The 22710-nt window shown below is 35.4% G+C and overlaps 1 protein-coding gene across 1 annotated transcript in view; it reads left to right on the forward strand.

The window, feature by feature from the left end:
* Etl1 (SWI/SNF-related, matrix-associated actin-dependent regulator of chromatin, subfamily a, containing DEAD/H box 1) overlaps nucleotides 1-22710 on the forward strand; it is a 35842-nt gene extending 13132 nt beyond the window's left edge. Inside the window, exons 3-15 of the mRNA XM_085944942.1 lie at nucleotides 1130-1437; nucleotides 2057-2228; nucleotides 6687-6871; nucleotides 8757-8950; nucleotides 9040-9178; nucleotides 11739-11874; nucleotides 12933-13070; nucleotides 14522-14764; nucleotides 15869-16096; nucleotides 16955-17166; nucleotides 20721-20879; nucleotides 21421-21551; nucleotides 22187-22710. Of these exons, the coding sequence (XP_085801068.1) occupies nucleotides 1130-1437; nucleotides 2057-2228; nucleotides 6687-6871; nucleotides 8757-8950; nucleotides 9040-9178; nucleotides 11739-11874; nucleotides 12933-13070; nucleotides 14522-14764; nucleotides 15869-16096; nucleotides 16955-17166; nucleotides 20721-20879; nucleotides 21421-21551; nucleotides 22187-22257 (2316 nt within the window). The 3' untranslated portion in view covers nucleotides 22258-22710. The remainder of the gene's footprint in view (nucleotides 1-1129; nucleotides 1438-2056; nucleotides 2229-6686; nucleotides 6872-8756; nucleotides 8951-9039; nucleotides 9179-11738; nucleotides 11875-12932; nucleotides 13071-14521; nucleotides 14765-15868; nucleotides 16097-16954; nucleotides 17167-20720; nucleotides 20880-21420; nucleotides 21552-22186) is intronic.

Genomic DNA, 22710 nt, shown 5'->3' on the forward strand with positions numbered 1-22710 from the left:
GGAGAAACAATGTGCTGCATTGACTTCGAAAGCCTCATAGATAACATTCAATAATATGGACTCGTAAGATGGCTCGCGTAGTTAAGCCATTATCACTTATCACTGCCAGCCAATTTTTACTAGGTGGACACAATATGTAGGCCAGCTATTTTCGGAATATCCCTATTAAATTAATTAATTAATCCCTTAAAAAACATCGAAAAGGAACAGAATGATAAATATTTGTGAAAACTTACCAACACAACATGTTTATCGTGAATATTTTCACACTAAAATGATAAATATTGTTTAGAAAATATACACAGAATGTTTATTCAGAAGTTATGACGTTTACAAGAACCCGCGAGTTACCTCGTCCGTGGCCTGACGCAACATACATAGTAGTAGATTTTTGGGTTTCCACAGTGTGTCCTTCTTTACTCGACGTTTCGGACTCGTTGCAGAGGCCACTATCAAGAGATGATATGTTTTATGATGAAAATGTAGTGTAGGTATGTGAATGTAAACGTTGCCCTAAGAATGTCAAAAGGGATCCGATTAGCTAAGAGCAAACGTTGCTCAGAGTAATCTGTCAATCATTACGACCAGGGATACCGGCTCGAATATTGGATTTTGCTGATAGTGCCGGAAGCCATGACGTTTTTAACCGTAATCCATCATCCCTATTAATATTTTCAAGGTTTCTATGGATGTCAATGGTCTCCTTTACCAATCGTGCGAAATATCCTTTACTCCGACCCAATATCTTGGTTTCAAAGTCAAATTTGTGTCCTGTATTCATCGAGTGCTCGGCAATTGCCGACATCGTGTAATGTTTAAGTCGGTATGCCCTCTCGTGTTCACTCACACGCTTCTTTACTGTTCTAGAAGTTTGGCCTATATACTTTTTTGGGCATCCGCGACAGCTTAACTGGTATACACCTGCCGAGTCCAAAGGTTGCAAGTCTGTCGAGAACAGAACAGGACAGAAGTGGAAACCCAAAAATCTACTACGATAAAAAACAACCGTGAAAGCCTCAAACATTATATGCAACATACATGCTTTGGCGAGTTAACTCGTCCGTGTCAGGTTAAGCAGATAATCCATTAATTTTTGTGCTAGGATATCAGATTTGTTATTTGTTTTTAGATTGTGAAAACAGTTCTGATGAAACATGAGTGGAACGAGGAGAGATCTCGCGACGAACTCTTGAAGTTCGATCCCGAGCAGGAGGAGATCAACAACAGCGTGCAGAAGGTGCAGAACGGTGAGCGGGTGTTTGGTAATGCCAACGAGCGGGCGTTGGGTATTGCCAATGGAAACGGGAGGACGTTTCAGCAGGCCATATACTCCAACACGGCTAAGAAGAAAACTGGCCGCAGGAGAAATGATAATGGCTCGGATGAAGACAGCGACTTCGATTCTAGGAGAGCCAAAAATGAAAAAGTTTTCGATAGGTAAAATTTAAAATTTTTATTTTTTATTGTAACTATTTGTTATTGTGTTCTTCACTCTGTCCTAGTTATGTTTCTCCAGTGACCTCTGCATTCCACCGTCAACGTAACTGAATGTATTAAGAGGCCCGTAGTGCCCTTCACTTGTTCGGACCATCATTTAGACCTCCCTCTTCGATTTCGACCATCAATATTTCTGCTGACAATGAGGCTTTCCAAATCATTGTTTTTCTTCTTTCAACACTACGTCGCTAAGGCATCTCTAAAATCTTATAAATAGGACAATTAATCAAATTGTATTTTGACGCTGAAAATTTCATGTGCTATAGTCAAAGCGAACGAATACTTCACAAGAAGTGTTCAACATTAACCTTCATTCTTTCTCTTTGTCAACGTCCACTGCTTAGTGTGTGAACACTACCTCCAAGAATCCCTATTACTCGCCAGTCTTCTTGCGTTTTCTCAGGTCACACCAGCATTCTGTATCTCCGGAATCTATTTGACTTGCGGAAACGGTAGGTAAGGTTGAGACTCTCTTGCGACGTCTGTACCGCCTCCCTTGCTCCCCTGCGCATCCTCCCATACATGGCTTTTATTAACTTTTTCAATTGTTTTGTTGTAGTGATGACGATTCAGATGTAGAAATCAACAACGATCTGTACGGATACAAGAAAAAGGTGTTTGAATTCCTCAATAACGGTAAAATCAGCGAGTTGCAGCAACTACAGGGATGCTCGTTGAAGAAAGCCGAAGTCATCATGTCTCTCAGGCCATTCAAAGGTTGGATCGACATGGTAAGGATGTGATGTATTAATTGAGCATTTTACAGAATTCCATTCGCCTCTGTTAACCGCACCTGGCGCGTAGCAATTAACATTATAATTAAATGTGGTAAAATAAACCACTTAATGGTCAGCAGTTAATGAGTTAATTTAATATTTCCACAAATTACAATTCAAATTTATTTATTTAATTTTTTTCAAATTTATTTATTTTACATATAATTAATTAATATAATAAAGTAAGACAACCCCACCCTGCAGGAATCGAACCTGCATCTCTCGGTTATTGCATATCGCGCCCATGCACATAGGTTATAATATATTTTCTCAGAAGTTTTTCCAAAATTATGTATGTTCAATGAATTTAATACATTTAACAAGAATGTCTATTTGCATGAGTGAGAGTTCCATTAAAATTCAATGCTATATTATAAAAAGAGTCCGTAGCTTATCGTATTTTTAATACATTTTTTTCTGCAGAATTTGTAGGAAAATAAAAATTTACCTCAGGATCAAAAATTTAAACGGCTTACTCTATAAAATTAAAGGCAGCCTAATAGGTAGGTACGCTAAATTATTAACCCTAATACGTTAGTGGCGGTCAAAAATACACGCATTACCAAAATCAAGGATGGCCAGTGTGCCTACAGGGATAACGTGAATTAGGCTATACCAAGTGAAGCAGGGCTATTATGAAAGAGGTTAAACTTTCATGGGGTACTGTTTAAAGTCTGTATTATACGAGGCAGTCTAGTGTGGGAGAAATTCTCCCATTGGGAATGAGAGGGATATACAATGTGGCGGAGCAAAGATAATACACATTATTTCCAAATTTCCACTTTCCAAATATTTGTATAATAAATATGAAAAACTAGTTTTTGAAGTTATACTTCTTTTGGCGTGTTTGAGAAAACAGATCAGAGTGTAGTTTTAGCGTGTGACGAAGTTGCGCGCGCCGATGTAATACATAATTTATTATTATGATTATATTCATTTCGGTCTCAAGGGTACATGCGCATGGGCATAGTGTCATTTAGATAGTCGTTCTATACTTCAATACAACATAACAAATTATAAATTTAAAGCGTTCACGACATGACATAAAATAAGTGTTAACAATTTTTCAAATAAAAATACAGAGCGATGTGGGTTAACCTTTTAACAGCCCAGCTGAAAGTACTAGGTATACTCCCCAGGGCCCAGGAATTAATTATATTATAAAAAAATTAAAAGAATAGTGAAAAGTCCAATATAATGCACTTACATATATGAGACCTCAATTGAAGTTCGGCGAAAAAGTTTTTCATACACAATTTCGTGAAAATGTCTGAAAATTTTCAGGTATGGTAGGGTTGTCACAACACTGCACTTACAAGAATTAGTTGAATTTTTTTTTTTTTTTTTAATATAAGTATTTTGAAAAATAAATTTTATAGTATTTTTGTAAAATGTCACCATAAATACTTATAGCACTAAGAAGTATACTAAACACATTAAAATCACTAAAAACTTTCTTGTGTATGGAAAATTTCGAAGCATGGTTCAAAACAGAGCAATGTCGCACTGCTTGCACAAATACCTAGTTTCTTTCCGTCTTTTCTGATTTTTTGTATTGGCACATACATAACATCTTCTTGCCGCATTAATTTTATTGTTAGTAGGTGGTATTTTACCCAAAAAATGTCTTTCTGTTAGCCTAGAGGGTAAGGGTGCTTTTCGCTTCAAAAGAGTTTTTGGTTCTAACTTATGTTTTTCGATCAGTTGTCCGATGACTTTCAATTGAAATTCACCCAGCGGTTGTTTTTTTCCAGTTTTTTGTTGGAACAATACATGGGCATTCAGCAGAGATAAATCTATCAAATGGAAAAAAAGTTTTTTGTACCATTTGACAGTTTTTCTTGTCGAATTTACAGAAGAAATTATCATATCACTACGATCCACAGCACCCATGTTTTTATTGTAATCAACAATGCATTCCGGCTTGGAAATCGGAATTTTAGTCTTATAGTCTACTTTTCCAGTAGGTTTGAAAGTATTGTTGTGAATTGTGGACAACATTGTAACATCCTTTTTATCCTTCCACGCCAAAGCCATAATTTCGTCAGTATGGAATGTATCGGTTTCCCCTTTTTTCAATTTCTTAGTAAATTTGGGCATCCCAATTCTGTTTCTCCTTACGGTTCCACAGGCATTCGTCCGGTGATCATAAAGATACTTGAATAACGTTGGGCTGCTGTACCAGTTGTCAATGTACAATGTATGCCCTAGTTCCAAGTATGGTCCAAGCATCGTTACCACCACGTTGCCCGATATACCGATGTAATTATTTTTCTCAATTTCAGTTTGTTTTCCGGTATAAATGATTACATCTAAGACAAAACCAGTTTTGCAATCAGCCATTACAAAATTTTTTATTCCGAAACGACTAGCCTTCGTCCTGATGAATTGGCGGAATAAAAGTCTGCCTTTGAAAAGGAGAAGACTCTCATCAATACATATGTTCTGATATGGACACATGTATTGCTTGAAAGAAATTTTCAGTTCCTTCAGGACCTGTCTAATTTTATATAGTCGATCTCCGGGAACCTGCGTTTCATTGTCACAAAAATGCAACATTCGATGCATCAGTTCGAAACGATTCCTGGACATGGTTTCGGAATAACATGGTGAAAATAACAATCTGTGGATAGACCAGTGTTCAGATATTTTATTCCGTGAATTCCTTGACATTAGCATACACAGCCCCAAAAATGTGTACATATCATCAATTGTGCAGTCTACCCATCGCCGTAGACGATCACTCAAAACTGTGATATTTTTTGTGGCAAATACAAATTGTCTGTTGGTCTCTCGGACTAACATTTCAACAAAAGAAATATCGATGAAACATTTGAAATAGTCCATTTCGAGTGCATCCGAAGTCAAATTATCAGCTTTGCATCCCGAAACGTTAGCATCGAAGGAAAATGCGCGTGGCTCAAACATATCCGATTTCCACTCAAATGTCGGTCTTTCAGTGGATTCCGGTGTGATAATTTCACTTTCATCGACTTCCAAAGTTTCCTCAAGTTCGACATCCGAATCATCACTTCCATCGTCTTCAGATTCAACTGTTTCGATAAGGTTATCGATTTCACCAACTTCGTCGATCTCATCCATTTTGAATAATAAAATTTGTAAAACTAAACTCGTAAATAAAACACTTTGTATACGCAAATCGAATCCGAAATACAAATAAAAAATAGTCACAACACTTAGTCCTTTGTCAATTTCTATCTAAAAACATCAAAAATCTTTCTTTTCATTCAAGTTTAGTAGGTAAAATCTAAAACAAAACTCGTAAATATAACACTTTTTTATACGCAAATTGTATATGAAATATAAATAAAAACACTTGGTCACTCAATAGAAATTAAATTTCAATGTAAAAACATTGAAAACATTCCAATTATAACGCAAATCTGAATAAGAAAGCATTCCGAATTAGCATCCCGACTAAATGATATTCCGGCGACAACTGACTCATCACTATCGAATCATACCAACTGCCTATTGTACAAGATATCCCAGTGTGCAGGGGAATTTTGAGCTAACCCTGATTTGGCCTCTCTGGAAATTCCCTTATTCTCGCGATGTATGCGCCGTACAAATGTTTTTTGCTTGCAAGGTCTGATGTAGAAATGTAGTTACACGTTTTAAAATTAAATAAATAAATATTTGACTCATACAAGCGCGTAGAACGGCTCGGCGTATATCGTACGGTACGGGCGCCTGAGTCGCCGCCGTGCATGATGTAAACGTTACGTTACGGGCAGCTATCAGGTTAATAATACAATTAGTACTTAATAAAAAAAGAAATAAAATAACAAAAATAAAAGTAGATGGAAGCACACAGAGTGAACTATTGATAGACCCTATCTTAAAAACTTATAAAACAACTTCCACCTAAATTCACCCTCACGTAAGTGGAATATATCAATATCCGAAGCGATTTCATTAAACATGGTTATTGCCCTCCCAATTGGCATTACTAATGGCAGGTTAGTTTTGCACCTTGGGAAAACAAACAGTAAATGCTTTTGATTCCTAAGATAATTATCAAAGAATTTTAATGAAGTCATCAGAATGTCTTCCAAAACCTTCCAATAATTTTTTTTCATACTTTGTTAAATTTTCCCCATTATTTTAAGCAACTACCACAGAATACAATTTCACATATAATTTAATTTTAGTGCATAATTCAAATGGCAGCAATGGTAGTTTTGTTCATCTGTGATTTCAAAATAACGTTTTTAAAATTCATAGTGCGCAGAAGACTCGTGCACATTTGAAGCGTCAAAATTTGGACAATCTAAAATTTATCCCAACTGGTATGCCACAAAATGTTCGTTTCGAAAAAACTGGATTTAAAACTTTGACTTTGTATAAACTTTTATGATTCCATAATAAATATTGAATTTGTAATTTTAGGTCGAGAAGTTCCAAAGTAATAAGCACGTGAACACGGACCTGTTGAATTCTACTCAAGAGTTGTTGCACACGAGAAACAATGTGGAGAAGCTGATGAAGAAGTGCACCAACTTGGCCATGCAGATGGAATCAGCTGTGGCTGCCGCCACTGGTGTTAAATCTCAACCGTCCATTCTGGATCCTGTGTATGTCATAGATAATTAAACAATAGAATTATAGCCTGTCAGGAGTAGGGATCCCGAGCTATTTTCGATACCTATGAATCCCGGGATTGATAAACGTAATCCCGGGATTTCGGGATTGATTTTTTTATCAATTTTTATGGAAAATAAAATAAAAGCGAAAATATAACAGAAAAAATACTTTTAATAAAAAATAACTACATTAGAAATAAACTGAGTTTGAATGAAGTTTGATTTATACCCATGTGTAGGTAGCCGATTCATTTTATTTTTTCACATAGATTATTAAAAATGAGAAAGGTTTCAAAAAAACAATGCTTCGCACTTTTAACAAAGTAATTCCACCATGATATCATACGTTTTACGGCATTTTCATATTTGGCTGACAAATTAGATTTATGAAGCGGAAAGGCCATAAGTACGCCATGATTATTTGTTTTACTATTTTAAATCTCGCTAATCCATTCATTATGTCTTTACTATCAGAAACAGCAATCTCATATTAAATTCACATTATTATTTATATTACAATATTATTTACTCCATTAAACTTGTGTATTTCCAAGATTGAACGTATACAATATAAATGTCTTAAATAGAATAAATTATACTAGATTTATTTTTGACCGATTTTATCAATGTTATTTGTAAATATAAAAAAATTATATTAACAATGGAAAAAAAGGCCAATCCCGGGACCAGTCCCGGGATCCCGGGATTGTCAAATTGTAATCCCGAAATCCCGGGATCAGAATTTTGGCTCGGGATTGGATTCCCTAGTCAGGAGTGTGATAGATATTAAACAAGTCTATTGATGGAATTGCGAGACGTCTGATTAAATATAATTAACTGAAAAATTACCTTTAAAAATAATACCTGTTTGTATTAATTTTTATATCTGGATACCAGAGTGGCATCAACTCTATTAGATTTCCTTTTTCTTGAGTATTAATGGTGCATGAAGTGATGATGTCTTCCGTGAAGGCATTATTTTTTTGAATGAGGATTTGTGTAAACTTTTTGGAATATGCATTTTGAAGAGTGGGATAACTATGTGGAAAGCCCGGCAGAATTATTCTGCAGGCAAATAATTAATTATGACTTATGTGGCTTAACACCCCTATATATAGCAATAATTCTAACTCATCTAAATTTTATTATCAACGGTACACCATCTGATGCTATACTGAAATTTTTCTTATTTTGTATTTGAATCTTTGTTTTATATAGTGAAGTTATGTTGTGTCAAAGTTAATATTTTAGTAAATCGTGTTTCATTGAATGTTTTATAATTCCGTCTATATAATATCTTTCTTGCTATGTATACCAGGGCTTCGAACCGGAGCTGAACCCAAAACCGGAAAAACCATTATTTTTATCAGAATGAAAACAGGAAACGAATCGAAAAAAAATATAGGTTTTTTCGGTTCTGTACATGTTCACACACGCGTGTTAACATGATCTTACTCCCCACTTCAATTATCCTAGGCGCAAAGAAATCATTCAAGATCATGTGATGCATCTCGACATAATTATTCTCATAATTTATAATATATTATTTTAAAAAATTATGGCTACGGCCGTGTGGTGCAGCATAACCATTGGTTTTGGAGCATGGCGCCGGGCTGTCATACAAGTACCATAAAATGTTCTAAATTATGGTAGAAAATAAATTTTTAATATAAATAAAAACATTTAAAAATTAATCACTAAGACATCCTCACTTCACTCCTCATTTCGGAACGAAAACCAAAACCAGACCAATATATTACTGAAACGAAAACTGAAAAGAAAAAAAAACTGTTCGAAGTCCTGATATATATGCTCCCCTTCAATATCTGCTTGCTTCTTACAACTGCAGCAAGGTAATTTGTTATTTTTTCCACAGTTTAAGACTGGCGCCATACCAATTAGTTGGATTAAATTGGCTGACGGTGATGCACCATCAGAAGGTGAACGGTATCCTGGCCGACGAGATGGGCCTGGGAAAGACGGTGCAGGTCATCGCCTTTTTGGCCTACCTCAAGGAAACCAAGCAAGCCGCTGGAACGCATTTGATTGTCGTGCCAGCCTCTACATTAGGTATGCGAACATATTATCTCATCTATTAAATGAGAAATTTTATAATTCATCTAGCTTTTAAAGGTAAATTTTACATTTTCTTTTCACAGAGAATTGGAACCAAGAATTCAAGAGATGGTGTCCTTCCATTAGAGTTGGAGTGTATTATGGAAATCAGGAAGAAAGAAGATCGCTCAGGATTGATTGGGCTAGGGGAGGACTTAGTAAAATCGATGTTGTCCTTACAACGTGAGCAAATAACACATTTTTACCTAATATTCTTGTTACTTTTTATCGGTTTATAAATTTGGTTAGTTTCGTTACTTGGTGTACACAAAAAACACACATTGTAGACTTACTTACTTTTACGCTAATGTTTTGCTCTTCTATACTGTAGATTTTTATGTTCATATTTTTTTTTTACTATGGAATTTCAGTCATTGAGGTCAGTGCCAGGCGGATAGTCTAGTATATTGAGCAGTGGCGAATGGTGGAGGTAGACTGGAAATCTGACATAAATAGTGCACACTTAACTATGTCAGTCATTTTTATTAAACTAAGAATACAAATTACAGATGGTGTGGGTTAGTTTTTAAAATTCAATAAAACCCTGCCTAAACTGCACTATATTGCCGTATTAAAACAGACATTTAAATAATATAAAATTTAATTCCACATACCTGTGGAAAGATACTCCCACATCAATGTTATGTAGGCGGTCAAATTTGATTATTGTATTTTAAATGGATTATCACATAAATGCATACATACATAGGTTACATAAACAAAGCAACAGATTTCAAGTTAGAATGCTTGCCGCCATTTTGTTTTCGGCTCTGTTAATAGAAGAAGATATTGAACTATAATAACCATTTGTACCATTGGGGCGGGTTACTATTTGCATTCTCGGCATATTCCAATATTGTTGAAAAGTTTACCTTGAATGACATTTTGTAAAGAAAAAGACACTTTAGATGAATTTTTAGATATTAGCCTCAAACCTGGCTTTATTACATAGGTACAAAATATCAAATCAAAATAACACGAAATTTTAGTTGGCCAATAGGAGTTAATTCAAATTGTTAAGTTGCAGAAACTGCTCAATACAACTTTCGCTTTGAAACCCGGTATGATACGAGGGTGGGTCAATAAGTCCTTAGAAAAGCCGACAGGTGGCGCGACTAGTACTGCAAGCGGTTTGTTTTCATGCAGCGGCACTACCGATTCAGTATGCTGCGAAGTTTCAATCAGATTGGTCGGGTTGTTGTGTGTTTCTCGTACATTTAAAAAAAAAATTTGCTTGTGGAAAATGGAAAAATGGAAAATGGAGAAAATTGAGTTTAGAGTTATTATTAAACATTTTAATATAAAAGGGTTAACATCAAAGGAAATAAAAAATGAGTTGGATTTAGTTCACGGCATATCTGCTCCTTCACTTGCAACTATTTATAACTGGTTAAATGAATTTAAACGTGTTCGTACATCAACAAAGGATGAACCACGCTCAGGACGTCCTGTAGAGGTGACTACACCAGAAATGATCAATAAAATCCACGATATGGTGTTAAGTGACCGAAGATTAAAGTTGAGTGAGATAATTGAGGTTACAGGGATCTCAAAAGGTAGCGTCATTTCTATTTTACATGACAAATTGGGCATGAAAAATATTTCTGCAAGATGGGTGCCGCGTTTGCTCACAGTCGACAATAAACGCAATAGGGTGGTGGCCTCTAAAGCCCTGTTGTCGCTCATGCAACGCAATCCGGATGAATTTTTTCGTCGCTTTGTGACTGTAGATGAAACATGGATACACCACTATACTCCCGAGACGAAAGAACAGTCAAAGCAGTGGATTGCGAAGGCAAACCATGTCCAAAGAAGGCGAAAACCGTAAAATCAGCTGGTAAGGTTATGGCTACTGTATTTTGGGATGCACGTGAAATTATTTTCGTTGACTATTTGGAAAAAGGAACAACAATAACAGGGGATTATTATGCATCTTTATTGGACCAGCTAAAAAACAAAATTGAAGAAAAACGGCCTCATTTAAACAGGAAAAAAATCCTCTTTCATCAGGACAATGCCCGTGTTCACACATGTTTACGATCAATGGCTAAAATTGAAGAATTAAAGTTCGAATTGGTCGACCACCCACCGTATTCGCCAGATTTAGCCCCCAGTGACTTTTTCCTTTTCCCAAACTTAAAAAAATGGCTAAGTGGACAACGTTTTTTTTCAAATGAAGAAGTCATCGATCGGACAAATGCTTATTTTGAGGACCTTCCGAAAACTTATTTTTCTGACGGTTAAAAAAAAATTGAGAAACGTCTAATCAAGTGTATTGAGCTCCAAGGAAATTATGTTGAGAAATAAAAAAAAAATACAAAAATAAAAACTGTTTTAATGCTTTTTTCTAAGGAATTATTGACCCACCCTCGTATAAACATTAAAATGTAAATAGATTCTTTATTGATATTGAATTGAATAAGTTTCCCTTTGTTTTCTATTTTAAATGTACTACACTACAAATGAACTAAGAAATCAAACAAATTAGTCTTTTATTAGTCTGTAAAACAGTTTATGGCATTTTGCTGCAAATTATGTCTTTGGGAATGAGCCGTGTTTGCAAATAGTAGCCTCAATTGCTAGATCCGAAAATCGAACTGCCTTCAAAATTCCTAATACGGAATACGTATAAGATTCCTTCTATCCATCTTTGTTAAAGACAGATATTATGTAATGTCAAATTATGCAGATGGGTTACGTCATCCGTCAGACGATTAACCTTCTTATTGATTTTTGTTTTAAGGTATAATTTAGTAAGCAGCAGTCCAGAGGAGCGAAAGATGTTTAGAGTTACCCAAATGCACTATGTTGTGTTCGATGAGGCACATATGCTTAAAAATATGGCGACACAGAGATACGAGAATCTCATTAGGATAAAGGTATGTAATCTTACTAGTAGGTATCCTAAAATATATATACACTAATGGAGAATTTTAATTATTTAATATTCTGATTGCTTGGTGTATTTTACATTCATGTCGTAGTAGACGAAAATAACAATCATAGCCTGAACAAAACCGGCATGTGAGTGCGACAGAGAAAGTTTTCAGAAGCGCTCAGTCATGAAGATATTAGTTAGAGTGAGATGAAATAAACTGTGAGCGTAAGCCTAAGTTTAACTGCATATATAACCACATTATCGGTGTTTGGGTGATCGATAATCTTTTGCCCAAATTTAAAATAATTGTGATGTATTATATAAACATGATTAGCTGTGCCGTATGGAAAATTAGTAACCACCCTGAGAAAATGCTTCAATGCATTAGATCCTGTAGTATGCAGACCAGAATTAGTCAGATTATTGATTATGCGAATGTTCGTCCTTCCCCCACTCCAGCGAAATTCTCTTGACGAAACAGCTTTTTGTCAAGCGAGCATTCTTTTGGATTCTACGGAGATTCGCTTCATTTAGCTAGGATGCTTTAAGAATGCTCGCTCGTTTGATCTAAATACATGCTAAAGCGAAAGCACAGTCGCTTAAAGCATTCTTTCGTGTTCGGTCGCGCCCGCTGGTGGAGCGGTTTTATCAAAGTGTTCTTCGCTCGCTGCCGAATATACCTATATAATTACTAAATAAATTATGTTCTATATTCAAGCTCTTTTAGTTTAAACTTGTTTTGTGGATATCGTTCGATGGGCGTTTACACAAGCTGAACACGAACAGAATGCTCTGGCTCTCGCTCTACGTTCTTGTTCGTTTAGTCTAAATGCACCTTTAAACAAATTCTTATTATTTTTAATCATATTACATAATATGCATAGAAAACGTTCACATATAGCCATTGTCTCTAGTCTTATTTCCCACTCTATGATGTACATGCTTATCTTGTAAGCTAGATTTAAAAAATACCAGTAGAAACAAATTGATTATAATATAATAATATATTAATGTGTTGTTAGACGTTATAAAGCAATTAAATATTGTTTTTGATTTCAGGCATCTCATCGTATCTTATTAACGGGCACCCCATTGCAGAATAATCTTTTAGAGTTGATGTCTCTCCTGTGTTTCGTAATGCCTCATCTTTTCGCTGATAACACCGACGATCTTAAAAGTTTATTTCAAAAAAATTCTGTAAGTATTTTAATCTCACCTGACAATGTTAGCTTCAGCCACGATATTTATGAGTTTTCATAGTAATACTTGAGCGGTAGGTAAAAATATTCGTTAATCTAAATATTTTTTAAAGGAATAATAAGCATTAAATGTGTAATTGTGAAGTAATTGGCGTGCGTCATGATTTTGTCTATATTAATAACTTACAAGAGCAAAACAAAGTGACAAGACACTTACATTTTTTAGGGTTCAGGGTTCTAAACTTAAACTATAACAAAAACCAAATTTTGAATTAGATTGTAGCCTGAAGATGACCTAAGGTGCAGCTTATCATTAAATAACACTTAGAGCTTTTAAAACTGCTCGAAAAACAAGATTGACAGTAATATCGTGAGTACTAATGTTGTGGCCCAATATAGACTGGAGTCATAACTGATATTCTGTGAAAGTCTGGGTACGAAAGAGTAATTAACTAAATAATGACATGTCTCATTCCTGATCGCTCAGAAAGGCCTTTGTACCAGAACAGAATTCGGCCAATACATAGTGATCTTTGGAAATTATTTTTATATAGATTAATGCATTTAAAATCACTTGGCACTATTAAATAGAAAATTATCTATGATCACAAAAGGTTAGTATTCTAGACTCAAGTATGTATAGTCAAACAAGAACTTCTTGTCCATGTGTTAAAACTGTGAACTAACAATCCCCTCCAGTGTAGCTAATCGCACTTTCGTTTTCAAATGAGGAACGCCCCCAAATTTATTATTCCATTTTACGCTCCCGTGGTGTACAGAACTATCAATTTACGTATTTTGAAGCTTTTTATAATAAAAAATATGTCTAAAATGCTCAGGAGTGATGTTAAAATTATTATTAGTAACCTTTTTGTTTATTACAAAGAAGAAAAGGAGTCATATCTAAAAGTAGTGCCGATACATTATTTTAGTACGCTTCTAACACGCGCTGCTGCCATGACAGGTACGTCACTGAGAAGTCTTCTATATGCGACTACAGTTACTTCCTGTTATCGTCGATTTCTTGTTGTCGGACAGTACATACTGAATTTAGTATTATTAAAATTAAATTTATTTAATTGTTATCTGTAATAAGTATACATATTAATTTTTTATTAATTTTTTCTTGAGTCGCAGCCCAAAAGGTTAAAACCTGTTGTAACTGCAGAATAAACATTTTTTTTTGCATAAAATTGTAATGAGTTCTACTGTTTCTTAACACTCATGATTATGCAATGGTAGAGTCTCCATATTTGACGCTACGTTGGTCGTTGGGTAGAATCCCGCCTCTGCTCTGGCATAATTCACATTCTGGTTTTTTCAATGCGTGTTTGATCCTGATCAAGGACCCGACGGGTTCCATTTCCTCTGAAAAAGTCTCTTGAAACACCCTCCACTTTTATTTACATTTTGTTGTATTGCCAGTTACACAATTGCATTAATTTCCAGAAAACTACAACGTCACGCCAAAAAGCCGACACTAAATCGGAGGTGGATGATGTCCCTCCGTTTGAGCAGACACAGATCTCGCAGGCAAAGCGCATCATGAAGCCGTTCCTCCTGCGCAGATTGAAGCGGGATGTACTCAAAGACTTGCCCACCAAGACTGACCACAAAATTAATTGCCCAATGTCTTCCACGCAGAACCAGCAGTACAAGGACTTGATTTATTCGCTTTCTTCCGATGGCATTGTGAGTTGTCTGCTTGTCCTTAGATTTCATTTACAATCTGTCCATATAACTATTTGAATATGGGCGGCTGGCCAATGAAGTAATTGCGATATATCCTAAAAATACAGTCGAACTTGGTTATTACGAGGAACATGGAACCGACTGAATTTCCTCGTTGTAAGCTTTACTCGTTATATCAGAAAATAGGTATTTTTAAATGAGCGGTCACATAACACAAAAAGTCGCAATTCAAAAAAAAATACACAATTAGAATTTTCCCCCGAAACAACCATGGCATTCATAAACTAAAAAAAGAAGTTGTTTATTGTAATGAACACTGGTCGGTACCTAGTGACTTCACAAACCTTGGATTTTTTACATGCAATTTCAACCTTATGCGGGTATACTTTTTCAATATTGTCGGCGAAAACACCAATTAGGTAGGTACTTAGATACTTAACTAGTGTCATAAACGTAATCCGATTCCGGGGGCATCCTGTCGGGTCGGATTTTATTGCTTAGGGTCGTTAAACAATTGATAGTTGTAACTGTTGATAGTTTTAAGAAAATTTTTGACCCTATTTAGCTCGTTATAGAAGTGAATAAATATATGGAGAAAATCATAAACTAAAATGTTAACGAATGTTTCCTCGTTACATCCGAGATCTCGCTATATCGTGATCGTAATAACCGAGCTCAACTGTATTTTTTGCAATTTTAATATTATAGAACCTTTTATAAAAACAAAGTTAACTTAAATTTACTTTCCTTATGGTATGGTATTGAACATATGTATACTTGACTTCAATCGACTTTGGTAAATTGTTTTTAATTTTCACGAATACATAGCGAGTTTCTTCAACAGATAAAATATACCCATTTATTTTTAATTTATGCCGTCGATCAGATTTATGAGGTAATTAAAGGAAAATATTTCTTCAAAACATGCATGACGACATCGTTGTTAAACTGGGTAGTGCAGTGGATATTTTCTTTTTCTTCCCCAGCGGAGTCAAGCAAATTCCACACCGTCTTTGGTGGGGTATCTGCCTAAAACCATGATATATATAATTTGAACAATGCACTATCATTTACGATGACCAATATGTATACTTTCTTGTGTAGATCCATGCAAACAACGAACAAACCGGAATGTCAATGATGATGGACATGCGAAAGCTGGCCAACCACCCGCTGTTGATGAGGTTCTATTATGATGAGCCTAAGCTGCGCAAAATGGCCAAATGGCTAGCCGCCGACACCTTCTACAAAGAGAAGAATCCGCAGTATATCTACGAGGACATGCTCTGCATGTCCGACTTTCAAATACACCAGATGACCTTTCTCTACAAGGTAAACAAGTATAATATACGTTGCGCGACGTACGCGGGATTAAGCGCACCGTTTAACACATTCACTGTGTGATTGAGAACTAAGCCGAGGTTCTACCAGCCTAAAATGTTATCTTAAAGATGAAAAAGTGCGAAACATTTATTTGTCAATAATGTTGTACAAGAATCGTTCACAGATGACATGCTTACTGAATGTTGTAATAAATACATCCAAATGTAGAAGATATACATGCAGGCCAAACAGACTAAAAGTGTCTTTACACATTCGCTTATTTAAAAAACAAACAATTGAGTAAACTTTTGTTGTTTAATGCAAAAATTTGATATTTATTTCAAATACAATTTGTTATTTTGGTGCAAAAGTAAACGTACATATTGCAAAGTGTGTGTATTGTATAATTGTTTGATACCCACTTCTCCCATTCCTACTACTGTATGTTGGCAATGGGACATTTCAGTTTTGACAGCCAGTTTTGGCTTCTTTTGGTTTGATTCCCCTTTTTCTTAGGAATAGGTATCCAATTGTAAATAAGTTTTGCTACACATTTCTTTTGGTGAACCATTTGTGAAACCTCCAAATCTGGTTAGTACGTCTTACTGAAACATATAGTTTTTTTATGCGAAATATAAAGTTTCTGGTCAATATTTTTAAGAAAAGACGGTTAACTGTCTTGTGTTTAAATTTGGTAGCCGTACTGAGAAGCAAGACGATAGTATAATGTTTCATAGATAAGTTAATATGTAATAATTAAATTGAGGTCCTGCTGTGCATCATACGCAAAGAAATCGGTTTCATATAGGTGGACAATATCCTTTCTCTTTAGTACTATTGCTCTGAAGATAATTTATTTAATTTCAGAGTATCGTCGGTATGAAAGTTCCTAACGATCTTATCCTGCTGTCGGGCAAGTTTGCCAAGTTGGACGAGATGCTGCCGAAGATGAAGGCGGAGAAGCACCGCGTACTCATCTTCAGTCAGTTCACCATGATGCTGGACATCATAGAACCCTACCTCAAACTGCGTGGACATGAATATTTACGATTGGACGGGAGTACTTTGGTTACAACAAGGTAATTTTATTATCAGATTCAGGTGTTCACACGTTTGCAGATGTGATGGAATGGACCTATTATTGTCATTTTGAAATTGGCACGCATGCAGTGATTAATAAAACAATGACATCCATTCGTAACAAATGCAAGTCTCAGGGTTCATCTTAGCAGTATCTTGCACATGAAATAATTTATAGAATTAATGAGTGAATCTAAAATTGTGTTGTAAGTGCGTACAGTTTTTGCAAATGCTGACAGTATTAACCCGGCACCTGCCTCAAAAATCGTATGACGCACCATAACTACGCATGAATTTCATTATCGTCTTTGTTCTATACTAAAAAAAGCAATAAAAAATATGTCACAGCTCCAGTCGAGAACCCAAAGCCATTAAGATAATTTCGACACACTAAAAAACCGTAATAAATCAGTTATAATATCAGAAACACTCGAACAAACGAATGCTATCCAAATTTGAAAGAACTTACCGCAAGTCGCCATTTTGTAGCAACTAGTTAGAGCTCTGCGCGGTGTGTAATATTTCGACACTTGTGCATACGTTCCCACGAATCGAGCGTTACTAATTTTCAAGTGCATATCGATAAATCACATATTAATGTCTTCGGGTTGAGTCGTAAACAAATATAAAGGGGACCCTTTTAATATATTTAAACTACACAAACACTTCACTTATTGAATATTATTGATAAATTAACACGAACTCACATATTTAAAAAAAAAAACAAATACAATAATAAACCTATTTTAAAATTCTTTAGATGTGTGATATATTTTAAAGCAAGGTGACAGACATAACGCAACATCACACGTTGGGCACATATAGCGAGAGAGTTTTGTTTTTTTCGGATTTTTTTTAGAATTCCCGCATACGAAACATCTTCTTCTAGGCTTATCGGTATTTTGTGTCGGTAAAATGTATTCTGGCAAATGTCCCGTTGCACTTTTGGGCAATAATCGTACGGGATTATCGCTAGTTGACGCTGTCGGCTTAGGCAGGGGTGCATTTGAAATTCTCACACAATATTTGTCCACTAGTTGTTTTATTACACAGAGTTGAAAATCGCCCAATGTTTTTTTGTCAGATTTAATAAATTTATATAAATAAAAAGCATTTAATAAATATAAGTCGATCATGTGGAATGCGACCTTTTTATACCACTTGATCGATTTTCTCATACACGACAAGTTGCTAAGCATCATGTCGGACTTATCTACCGTACCCATATTTTTGTTATAATCTATAACACATTTTGGTTTTTCAATGTTTTCGCCAGTTCTATAGTTCACTTTTCCCGTTGGTCCAAATGATGCATCGTGGAGGGTGGATAGCATGTGAACATCCCTCCTATCGTGCCATTTCAGAGCCAAAAGTGGACTATTGTACTTAGCCTCGGTATCTCCCTTTTTCAGTTTGCTGAACTCTGGCATATCTTTACGATTTTTTCTCACTGTACCGCAAGCATTCGTTTTGTGAGAGTGAAGGTATTTAAAGAGCGCCGGACTCGAATACCAGTTATCACACCATAAGGTGTGACCTTTCCCGATATAGTCTTTCATTAGCGTTGTCACTACCGCACCGGAAATACCGAGATTTTCATTGTCTTGTATGTCAGTCCCTTCCCCACAATAAATTATAAAGTCAATAATATATCCTGTCATTACGTCACACATCACAAACATTTTTATTCCAAATCGATGTCTTTTGGAAGGAATGAATTGTTTAAAAATTAATCTACCCTTAAACACGATTATGCTCTCATCTATGCAAAGATTCTGATACGGTATCATCGTTTCCCTAAAAATTGTTCTTGTGTGTTCTAACAGTAATCTAATTTTAGCTAGTCTATCATTTGAGGCGGTCACACTAGGATCAGAAAAATGAAGCATTTGTAAAATAAGCTGGTATCGATTTCTAGCCATTATTTTCCCAAAAATGTCTGCATGCAGGTAAGGATCGGTACTCCAATGTTCCTCTATCGACGTGTGCTTATTTCGAGTCATCAGCATTGATACGGCAAAAAATGTATACAACTCCGGCACTGACGTGTCTGTCCAATTGTGTGACCGCGATTTCGGTCCGAGGTCTCCCGCACTGTACGAATGGTTAAAAAATGTATTCGTTTGGTTCACTATTTCCGACATTATATTTTTATTCAAAAAATGTTCAAAGAAAAGACATTCGGGAGAGGATTCGTCCAAGTCGTTCGATGTCACGCCAGATCGACAATCATTGAATTCGTGAACTATTGGAATATACGGACCAGTTCTCCATGACCGCAAAAATTCAATTGGCTCGTCAGAGTCCGTATCGTCAACATCATGATCAGTCTCATGTTGTTCCAATTCCTCTTCCGACATGTCATAATCTGAGTCCAATTCCTCATTAGTACGCACATTTTCTTCCTCCATATTTACGCACTATAAAACTATGAAATGTTTTTAAAATGTTTAACTACAGTATTAAGAAACGCCAAATCACAGAAACCATTAAACTCACACACCATAGTTATTGATATCAGTATTAATTTTCACATTCACTAAAATGGGACACGGTAGACAGTACAAAAAGTATTTTAAAAATCGCGATAAAATAAAATCATACGTTCAATAGTTAATCATGCCAGTTTTAATGTGATAAGTACACCAGACAGCAAAAAAAGTATTTATCAACGATTGCGGTAAATATTCAACTTGTATGCGATAAATACAATCCCGCGCAATGGCCCGCTCGGTTGAAAGTCTGTCGTATACTGCGCAGACGCGGCGCGCAGTTCAAACTGATTTCTGTCGACCGGCAAAACTTGGCCGTACGAATTGGTTCGAAACTTTGGTGATTATTTTATATTTAGAACCAATGCTTTTAAAATATGTCATAGGTGGCAGGAGAAGGACAAATCAGGCCGAATTTACGTGAAAAAATCAGTCCCGTATGATAAATATGGACGCGGTGGCATCGATTTATACACATGCGCATTGCGAATTTGGCCGATTTGTACAAGGTGTGTGACATCGGCGCCGGCCGGGTTAATGTGAAGTTTACAACAAATGATTCTGCATTGTGAAATGGCAGCTAATTTAACCATTACTTCTATAAACAAACTATTACATTACATACGCTATTACATTAGTGTGAGTTAGTTTTGACAGAAAACTAGACTTAATATTATGTAGTCGGTAAGGCGCTGAACGACAGAAAATGATACATTATTGTTGATGCGAGTACAGTCCCCAATAGCAACTGTGCTAATAAACACATTTTTTCTTCCCTAATTAGTGCACACTAGAAAAAATCGTATCTGCGCATGTTCATGGTTAGATTGTACCACTATATTAGTCCTTTTGTCAGGTTCACTTTCATATAATATTATTTAGGCTCCGTCTTCTGGAAAATGTTTTCTTGAATGTCTGAATTTCACCAAGAAACTATTTTTTATCCATTGTACTGAAATAATAAATTGATAACCATATTATATTAAATTTTATTGGTATCTTGTAATCAAATAATAGCGTAAAAGAGTGTATTTATGAGTGTATATTCTTTTATTTTTCAGGCAAGATCTCATAGATAAGTTTAATACGGAATCGAATATATTTATATTTCTGCTGTCCACAAAAGCCGGCGGTCTAGGAATCAATTTGACGGCTGCCGACACGGTTATTATCCACGATATGGACTTCAATCCTTACAATGATAAGCAGGCCGAGGATAGGTGAGACTTATTTTATTATCGACTTCCAACTCTTCAGAAATTGGCAGCGGTTGTTTTGTTCTCAACCAAAATCACTTGTTGTTCTTACATTAATTTTGAGGTTGTTAGTTTTAAAGTAACCTCTATATTCCGCCATTTTTAGATAATCGCAAAAAATCATTAAGCACATTTTGGTGAACAATAATTAGAAAAAGCGATTAGTGAAATAAAATGTTCTTAATCTCATTACAATTAATAAAAATCATGTTTAATATTAGTCGTAAATATATAAAAAATGACGACCTATGAATATAAACAACGTTGAAATCCCCCAGTTCAATTCTATTTAACTAACAAATGTAGCTGGATTTGATATTTTATGAATCTCTACGATGGCAAACAACTTGGCAGAATCAGAATCAAGAAAAATATTAAAAAAGTAAAAATGGAGAATACCGACTTTGAAGTTGTCAGATTGTTCAGACTTACCTCTTAAAGATACCTTTACACAGCACGTATTAAGTTAATTGAACAGCAACATTTATATCTTTTTGTATTTCAGATGTCATCGTATGGGACAAACGCGCCCGGTGACCATATATCGTTTTATAAGCGGCGGGACAATAGAGGAGGGAATTTACCAAGTTGCACAGGAGAAACTTAGTCTTGAAAGAGAGATAACAAATACCGATGGTAAGGACGTCCCATTTTAAACTACATATTATGTACTAACAATTATTATAAATTGAGGCATGCCAGTGTCGAAATATTACCAGTGTATTACGACATATTAGATCTTCGGATTCTAAAATCTGAATAACAGGGTTTTTAAGATTTATTACGTATTATCTACTCATGAGGGCAGATAATGCTTTATGCCTGTTTTAACAAAACTCAATCAAAATTGTGATCTGACTTTAAAATAGTTTTATCTGACGGTCATAGGTTCAAGTCCTGCAGCGACATGGTGTTTTTGTTTTACCTTTTCCAATCCAAAGCATTTATGCGGTACGATGAGTTGAGCTGAGTTGAAAACTGTCTATCTCACTCCAAAAGTTAACACAGCCAAGAGAGGTGCTGTTAAAACATAGCACTTTTTGACAGTTCAGACGGTTAACTTATTGTAACAATTAACCACCTCAATACATAAATATGATAAACTACCCTCGATAGCAACCGATAGCTGCCTTGTGGATAGAATAGATGCGCTGAACATTTTAATTCACCAAACTGTTGGCCTTCTAGATGCAGCTATTCCAAAATGGTCAGTCTTAGAGTGAAAACGGTCATTTGTAGTGTTTAATTAATCTACTTGTTTTCTTTTTCAGAAAACGAACCGCACGAAATGAAGAACGTAGTCCGCCTACTGAATTCAGCGTTTGGTATATCATCGAAATAGTGTTAAATTACAACAATAATGAATTACTGAACCAAAACAAACTGATAACCAATATATATTGTAATTCCTAAATATTTTTTCATCGTTGACAAATTACGAAGGAGGTCAAACGGAGCAGTGATATTGCCCACAACATTAAACAGTGATATTAGTTAGCCACACATTTTTTTTACCCATCCGACTCATTTCTAATATTAACGAGTGTTGTAACGTTTGTTTGCTACTATTACGTGGCGATTCGATGGTGGCACTGGTGATGTGCGACTTTATGTTATTATTTATGGTTTTTAATGTGACATCTTACAGAAGAAAGTATGGATCTAATTAAATATAGAATGTGAAATTGTCAATGGGATCTTTTCTGTTGGCGTGCTACGGATATAGTGAAGAAATAAAGTGACAGGCTGGGGACTTAATAAATGATAATTATTTGTATTACTGCCGAGAGAAGTG

The sequence above is a fragment of the Rhyacophila brunnea genome, unplaced genomic scaffold (assembly GCF_057557595.1).
Source record: "Rhyacophila brunnea isolate RB1 unplaced genomic scaffold, BYU_Rbru_1.0 scaffold_17, whole genome shotgun sequence".
Classification (NCBI taxonomy): domain Eukaryota; kingdom Metazoa; phylum Arthropoda; class Insecta; order Trichoptera; family Rhyacophilidae; genus Rhyacophila; species Rhyacophila brunnea.